Source organism: Typopeltis vanoorti, chromosome 23 (assembly GCF_054136105.1).
Source record: "Typopeltis vanoorti isolate ZY-2024b chromosome 23, IOZ_Tvanoo_1.0, whole genome shotgun sequence".
NCBI classification, from domain to species: domain Eukaryota; kingdom Metazoa; phylum Arthropoda; class Arachnida; order Uropygi; family Thelyphonidae; genus Typopeltis; species Typopeltis vanoorti.
In genome coordinates this window covers 21,258,445-21,267,130 of record NC_143571.1, presented here as the reverse complement: position 1 = coordinate 21,267,130, position 8,686 = coordinate 21,258,445, and the positions used below count along the sequence as shown (strand labels likewise).

The 8,686-nt window shown below is 34.3% G+C and overlaps 1 protein-coding gene across 2 annotated transcripts in view; it reads left to right on the top strand.

Annotated features, from left to right (window-relative positions):
* Window positions 1-3,081: 3,081 nt before the first annotated feature.
* LOC150093673 (uncharacterized) overlaps window positions 3,082-8,686 on the top strand; it is a 118,772-nt gene continuing 113,167 nt past the window's right edge. Inside the window, exon 1 of one of the 2 annotated variants that reach the window (XM_090412870.1) lies at window positions 3,082-3,669. In XM_090412870.1, coding sequence (XP_090268996.1) covers window positions 3,580-3,669 — 90 coding nt within the window. In that variant the 5' untranslated portion in view covers window positions 3,082-3,579. The remainder of the gene's footprint in view (window positions 3,670-8,686) is intronic. The other variant, XM_090412871.1, reaches the window with a different exon arrangement.

Below are 8,686 nucleotides of genomic sequence, written 5' to 3'. Positions count from 1 at the left end.
TAGCTACTTGAATACAAATTCTACCCTACGGTTCTTCTTTATGAACTGGTCAATAATACCGTCATAAAAAGTTGGTTGTAACTTAATTTTCCCAAGTAACACGCACACTTGTAAAGGCTGGCTGAAGCTCATTGGCGAGAGCTACTTTGACTGCGTATGGCCCCTGTTTAAGCAACAGGGTGAGATGACGTGGAGGGAGCGGACATGGCTATGCTCGCGCATGAAATCACCGTGCTGAAGCGAGGACCTGGATGCTCCCACAACCGCGCAAGCCAAGGTAGCTTGACTAGCGTCGGCTTTCGATACACAACGCAAAGCTCGATTATTGCAGCGCAAGCTTAAAACGTCTTCTATCTACAAAAATAAAAGCCTAAATGAAATGCTTATAAGTGCATGCATTTATTAACAAATAAATATTACTTCTTTCTCAATTAATGAGCTTGCGCAGCAAGCATGGAGAATTCGCGACTGATTAAAAGCCATTCTCTGGGACTTCTTTTTGAGCTCATTAGCTAACTGCTGCTCATACAGAAATTTTCCTACACTTACCAGGCGTGTCACCTTTCTCACCTGCTCCATAATTGCTGCCTGCATAATGCATTTTTTTTGTTTTTGTTTTCCATATTACATATCGTACCTCTTCAGTCACCCATCTTACACCTGCATTTTTTAACCTCGTGATTTTTGAAATACATAAGTTTTTTCTGTCAGATAGTTCCTGAGTAGGGCTCCAAAGTGCATTGACCACCTCTCCATCCTGTTCCTCATTCATAATATAGCTGGAAGCCATATCCAGAGTTTTTCATAATCACCAGCCTTATAGTTCCATGTATATCCCTTTCTCATAGAAGTCCTCATATGGCTGGCCACAACCACCACCACGAACAACACTCAAGTAATCATTTCATGATCAGTTTCACCAAATAGAGGAAATTTAACACCTCATTTATAATAACATCTTTTGATGAGATGGTCATAGCCAAGATCTTTGATCCTCGTCTGCCCTCTGTTTAAAGGATTAAAGCACTTTTCATTCATTAAAACGTATAAGAATTTCACCAATTATATGTGGTTATGCCTATTTGCAGAGTAATACTTTTCAGAGAAAAAGGTAAAACGTCAGTTCTGAACTTACAATAACAAATGATCCGAATAGTATGGGAAATAATTGAACGAAGAAAATAAAACTATTTCTTTTATGTTGTCCTAAAATTCTCTTTTGAAAGTCTACTGTAATTATCATTATTCTTATCGCACCTTTCTTCGAGTTCATAAGCTTTGGTAAACTCATAATCCTATATGGCAGTGCATTCATTCATTCGTAATGCTGAATGAGAAAAATCTATTCCTCAATCTAACTCCTCCATAGTTTAATTGCAAGAATGACTGGTCAATACGCCTTTCGATTTTAAAAGACCTAACTTCGATTCTATCATCATAACGAGAGAAATCTTTATATGGGCTTTTTCAATTGAAAGTGAATTAGCCGATCTTAGGCAGTGGTAACAGGGTTTTCCCACGAGTTGAGATTTAAGCAGGGGGAGGTGCTAAATGTGCGCCTCACATTCGGAAAATTCATGAAGAAATAATTTTTGAGCAGTTATTTAATTGGTATCAAGACATTCACAGTTAGTATAAATTAGATAAGGCGAGTGTTGTCGTCGAAGCACGCTTTGACTAGTCATATGTGAAGAGTGAGCAATGTAGCAATGTAATTCTCTATGTGGAGTCTGTGAGAGGCATCTGTTTGCATTTTCAATGGCTGAAGGTGAGCAGGGGACTAGGCAGCCGTCGCTTGCGCATGTGCACTGAATGAAATTTGCTCGGAGTTAAAAGGCGTGCGGGCTGACAATAGCACAATTAGCTTGGCTGTACTCAATTAATTACCTGCTGACGAGAAGATGTAATCAGTTGTGGTTCCTGTTAAATAACTGCGTATTTTTTAATGACATTTATTTCTATCCTTCTTCACAACATGAAACAGTTGTGAAGATGTTTTGCATATCCCTTTTTCAAACAGAGAATACGAGGCCAAGTTAAAAATTGTTCATCCAAATTCACTGAGCATATATCTCGGAAAAGAAGGATTGAAGTGATGTATAAATAGAAGGTTTTATTCTGTGCAAAGTTAGTTTTTTATTACAACTTGAATGATTTTTTAAAAAATAATGTTGCCTTACCACAGCACACCCACTGGAATACCCACCGCATGCCACTGAGAAAGTAGTAGCGTGGTGATTCCTGAGATGTGTCACGTAATTATACTCATGGCATTGTCAAGTCACCCTTCCAGAATATATGAAAAGAGTATTTTCAGAAGACGTCATAAAGAAACTTTTTGTAGAAAAAAAAATATTGTGCTTATATTATTATAATTATTATTCCTTCCCTCCTCTTTAACCTTGCGGTGTAGAGGATTTTTCTACATTTAATCGCTACCGTATCGAGTATAAGGGCAAACCGGCCGATTTGCCTGTTCGGGAACGAAAATCCCGTGTTTCCGGGTGAAAAAAACATTTTTTATTAGATTTTATTAATTTTTTTTATTAGTTATGAAAACCACATGATGTAAATGCCTTCCATTTTTCGCTTCACAAAGACGGACCCTTTCTATTGCATGTTCCATGACAACTGTGAATGTTTCTGGCTGTAGCGTCCTAATTTCTGCACGAATGTCTTCCTTCAGGTGTTTTATTGTCTGAAACTTGTTCCTATACACTTTTTTCCCCCTTTAGGTAACCCCATAGGAAGAAGTCGGGAGACGTCAGATCTAAAGAACGTGATGGCCAATTAATATCGAATTAATGGCGAAGTAATAATAATCGAATGCTGATTTTCAGAATAAAATTGCGAAGCAAAAGAATATTTTGGTTTGTTGTTGAGTTGTGAACTTTTCCATGATTAATTTCCGAAATGTTCTTTAGAATACCTGGAAAAAAAATAAAATGAAAAAATTAATAATAAAAAAAAAAGTTATTCGCATTTTAAACATCTTCGTGACTTATGGACCACTTTGTTTGTCAAGGAATACGGTTGATTGTTACTTATATTGAGTGGACATTTCATATAATTTGTTTTGCTATCCAACGCACAAAAACGTGGACTTTTATGAAATTCGAAATATATATTTGCCTTTGAATGGAAATACTGTCATCAAACAAGAATCGAAAATTTTAATGTCGTGAATTCAGGTTCGTTGGAAAATCCAGTTTTTCATAAACATTGCAATGTACTTTTTAAGGTGTTCAAATCATGAATTTTGTTTGTCAGAAAAATCGTTGAGAGAAAAATTCGCTCGTTAACCAATACTTTTTTGGGAACGAAAGGTAGTTCTCATAAAAGATGAATTAATGAAATCCATATTCATTAAAAAAATATTCCTATTTATTTGACGGGCGGTGGCTCACACTGCAACCATGGCTGTGATACGGTTGTGTCAGCAGTATTCTTAGTAAACGCCGCAGTTTCAAATATATTTTTTGAAAACGGAGAATGGTTGTCATGTACTTTAATTTAGCAATGGCTCACTTTGTCAATGATCCATATCGAAGATCACAGAAATAAAGAAGATAGAATAAAATGTCATCCGAAAGGAAAGAAACATCAGATTTAAATGAGATAGACGAATATGAAGTAGGCCTAGAAGAATCCGTAGACCCACGCGTTCAGGTAAATACCTATACGTGATTTCTGATAGGACAGCAAATAACATTTGTTTGTATTGATTGACGTAGTTAATGTGATTTGTGATGTTACTGGTGCTTGATGCAAAGATTTATATCATCCCAATTGTTTTTAAAGCTCTCGAAACTATACCTACTGTTTAAAATTCAAGTAGCATTCGTTCATTCAAAAAAATATTCTGAATGAATTTTATGGATAAACCGTAGGATTAATACCAATAACATTGGTATAAATAAACCATACCAGTAACTCTTAAAAACTGTGGATTTATATTTGCTTATAAGTTAAATCCAAATATTAAAGATGAAATGAAATTAATAATAAAACTTTACACAGGAAACTGATTATAAAATTTATATCATATATTTAATTAGCACTTACCAGAGTAAATTAATAATAAAACATTTGAAACAAATTTCCGAGACAACCGAAATATACCGAAAGTTAATATATATATATATATATATATATATAAATGTATGTATGTATGTATGTGTGTATATATATATATATGAAGTTCAAGGATGCCATGCACTCCTCTTGTGTGATGGAACTGTCATTGCACAAGGATGTCTTAAGCTTCTTCAGACAAGTGTTTCATCTTTTGATAAAAAAAAAAAAAAAAAAAAACATTAAGAAGGGATATGCTTTTATCAACAATAGTTGGTATGAAACTGCCATCAATAGTAGGATGAAACCTTCCAAGGTATTGATTTATTATGGGACATGATAAAAGATGTTAAGGAAGAACAACAAAACTTTGAAGAAATGAAAGGCCACTAAAGCACCTTTCATTGGAGTTTCAGTGAGTTATTTTTCAAATGTGCTTCAAACTTGCAGTGAGCAGCACAACAGATATATAGTGTATCTGATATTTTCTGTATTTTTCTTTTCTTATAAATGTATTTCCAGACAATAAATAATAACTGTTACATCCATTGAACCATTTTGTTTCTATTAAAACATTTGTATATATTTACTATCTATTCAGGCATATACCTTTTACTTACATGAGGTGCCTGTAAAAGCTTAATTTTTTGACAAATGTTTACAGGCATCATGTAAAAAGCATAAGATAAGTTTTCTAATTATAAACATTTGTTACAAATGCCATAACTAACTGTAGAATTGTTCTAAAAATCAAAATGTAAGAGGAAGAATTCATCATAATATATTAATAATGGAATAATTTACATTAATTTAAATGTTTTTATTTGTAAAATTTTCAGCTAAGTTTCACAGCTATTGTCAATATACAGTTATAGGAAAACGCAAAAAAAAAAGAGAAGAATTAAATTGAAAGCACATGATATTATGTGCACTTTCAGCTGCAGGAGAATAGCTCTATTTGCATGAATAGATATGCAAAATAAATTACAATAAAATAATTTAGTTAATAATTTATTTTTAAATATAAACAAACATCATTTAAATATAAACAACATCTGTTCCTTAATTATAAATTAAGGAACAGATGAATGGTGAGCCCAAAATTTTTTAGGCAGTTGGTTTTGTTCATGTTTGGGTTGTGAATGTGTCTGCTTCACAGCTTTCTTTGCAGTCTTTCCAGAAGAAAATAACTCTTTTGTAACATGTTCCAGTGAAGATGGAGCTGTTCTCCTGCAACCAATATCATATACTTTCAATTGAATTGTTGTTCTTTTTTTTTGTTTTCATATAATTGTATTGACAATGGCTATGAAACTTAGCTGAAAATTTTCCAAATAAAGACATTTAAATTAATGTAAGTGATTCTGTTATTAATGCTATGATAACATTACCACTCGGCCTGGTTGGCCGAGTGGTTAGCGTATCTGCTTTCCAGCCAAAAGGTTGCGGGTTCGAATCCCGCAGTGGGCATGCATTTTTGGGATTGTCTGTGAAAATACTAGTAGTGGTAGATGGCTGAGTAGAGAGCTGTAGAGTAGGTGTCCTCTCTCGATGAGCCTTTGGACTCCCTGGAGGTGTCATGTAATAATAATAAGGCCATAAAACATCCTAATAATGCATTTGCTTTAAGGTTACACATTTTGATGGATAGATATGTTAGCAGAGATGGATACTAAAATGGATTTTGGATATTGAAAATACATCTTTTGCATTAAGGTAAGACATTCTAATTATTAAATGTAATTACTTTAGGATGCTTTGATAGAATTTTGATACGAAATCAGGATAATTAATTATTATTACTCGTTCATAGTCGGCCATTGCGGAACTGCTAATATGTCCATAGATACTTAAGAGTAATTACTGCATGTTCATAGTTAGCTACCACCTCTCCAAATGGAGGAGATCGTACATTTTCTTTATATCCTTGAAATTTATATCCACTTATTTTATATCCAGTTAGGAATAAGAAAAGTTACTTAGGAAGGAAATCAAAAATAGGAATCTAGAGCTGTGCATTGGAGATTACACATTACATCTAATATGTGACATTCTGAAGAAAGGCTTGGGATGGCTAACTTGTGGCTTACTGACCGTGGTGTGACGTGACGTACCAGGGTATTATGAAATAACTAAGTTAAATCATTGAATCATATCAAGGCCTTGTAAAGAGACAAAATTACTTCCTTATCTTTGAATGTCAAGGTTCGTTTCAGCAATGCTATTATTCTCTGAGTTGTATTTACAAATAAGCATAATTTTAAGCATAATCCCACCAATATAATACGACATAGGATATCTAATCACACCAAAGTCATGCCTTTACATTTATTAACATGGAAATAACAGCCATTTTCACATCCTTACAATTTCAGCCTATTCAATCATCCTGCAAGTACTGCATGTCGGCAGCACTCCTGATCAGCTTACCTGTCTTTGCATCATCAACAAATACCTGTATGTTGCATGTCAAATGCTTCCCAATATCATTAATGTACAGATTGAATAACAATAGACCACTGATCCTTGAGGCACCACTGGTTATCTTGAATCTTGTAGATTCACACTCCCCCATATGACTTTTTGATGTCAGTCAGCCATCCTCTTATCCATGTCGATAGTTTATAATCCAATCTCATATTTTCCAATTTATGCAACAGTCTTCTATGCTGTATTCTGTCAAACGCCTTAGCAAAATTCAAAAGTATTATAGTCTATCAATTCCCCCTTGTCTAACTCACTGGTAACTTTATTATAGAATGTGAGCAAGTTGCTAAAACATGACCTTCCTTTAGTAAACCCATGCTGTTCATTGCAAAGTAGAGATTCTCTGTCAACCCATTTCTGAATGCGAGCCCTAACCAATTTTTCCAAAATCTTCAACACTATTGAGATACTGAAAATGTGGGATCTTGGAATAGCCTGGCCAAAGGAATAGCCAGTTCAACTGAATACTCTTTGAGCATCCATGCTGATATCCCATCAGTTCCTATTGTAGAATTCTTATTCAGTTTGTGCAACAGCTCTAGTACTTCCTTCTAGTGCACGAGTTTGCTCATACGGTGAAGAGATAGCAGTGAGTTCAATGTTGCATATACCAGGTTGATAGCTTTTAGCATAATGGATGCTCATTAGTTCTGCATCAGTCACACACATACCATCTGCATTCAGTAGAATTATTCTTTCAAATTTTCAAATACATTTTTTCTTTTATTTACAGCATATTAGTTTTATTTCTAACACAACTCTTAAATCCATAAGTTAAAGTTGGTTTGAACACTGTCTTGTAGACAGCTAGTGTAGTGCATTGAATAATTTCTCTCTCATGACTACCTCCCATAACAGCTTTGCTAATTCTGTTGTCTATTTTCATATTTAATTTGCTATCTTCTCCAGTTGTTCCTAAATAGCTGAAGTGTTTTATTTATTCCAGATGATCTCCATTTCTGTCTACTTTCATTGTCTTTGCCTTTTTATTGCTGATTTTTATATCAAATTTATTACAGCAGTTATTCAGTTTCATCAGGAAATTCTGCAGACTTGTACTGGATTTATTTAGAAGTATAACATCATAAAGTAAAGAACTGAAACCAACATCTCCAATTTAATATCAGGTTTAATACCACTTCCCTTCATAATGCGATCCATATAGATGATGAATAACAGTGGAGATGATGTGCATCCTTGTCTCACATCTGATTTAACATCAAACCATCTTCCTCTACCTCCTACAATTTTAATTGCTAACTTACAACCCAAATATAGATTATTATTGCTCAGTATGATGTCCAATCTGCACCATATAACTGTAGCATTTTTATGGCATATATATCAATAAATATAAACTGTTTTCTTCTTCTTTTTTTCAATGATTAGGCATTTGCCTGTTCCAGCTTCACTGATCTTTCCATCCTACAGTTGGTCTTCCTCTCTCGCTCTCTCTCTCTCTCTAGGTCGATGCCAGACTAAGAGAGATACTCTGACCCTCCAGGTTTTCGGAGTTTTGCCTAAGGCTTGTTATCTCACCAAATAAAAAATTTCTGCAACTCAGACACTTCATCTGGACAATCCATCGAACAGAAACAATGGGAAATGATCAAGAAAGAATGGAAAATTTTCCATTTCATTATACTATAAATTAAAGATACCAAGAAATTATATACTTGGTTTAATCTTTTATCCAAGTGTAAGCAAACAAGTTTGTGCCTGAACTATTTTCAGGACTGGGGCAACTCGTATAAAGAAGCTAAGACTTCACATCACTTGCCTTAGTATCTGAAGAGAACTCAATAAAGGTCAAAACTGGTCTGGGTAGTGACCCTTCCCATAATGCATAGCATTATACATGTCTACAAGAAGATGTAGTTTGCATTATGGGATACTAAGGCAAGTGATGTGAAGTCTTAGCTTCTTTATAAAAGTTGCCCCAGTCCTGAAAATAGTTCAGGTGCAAACTTGTTTGCTTACACTTGGATAAAGGATTAAACCAAGTATATAATTTCTTGGTATCTTTAATTTATCAAGAAAGGATATATATACACTTAATAGATAAATACTCATTAACTGTAGGCCAGAAGGGTAACGAGTGTGGTAAAAACAGCAAAAGCCGATT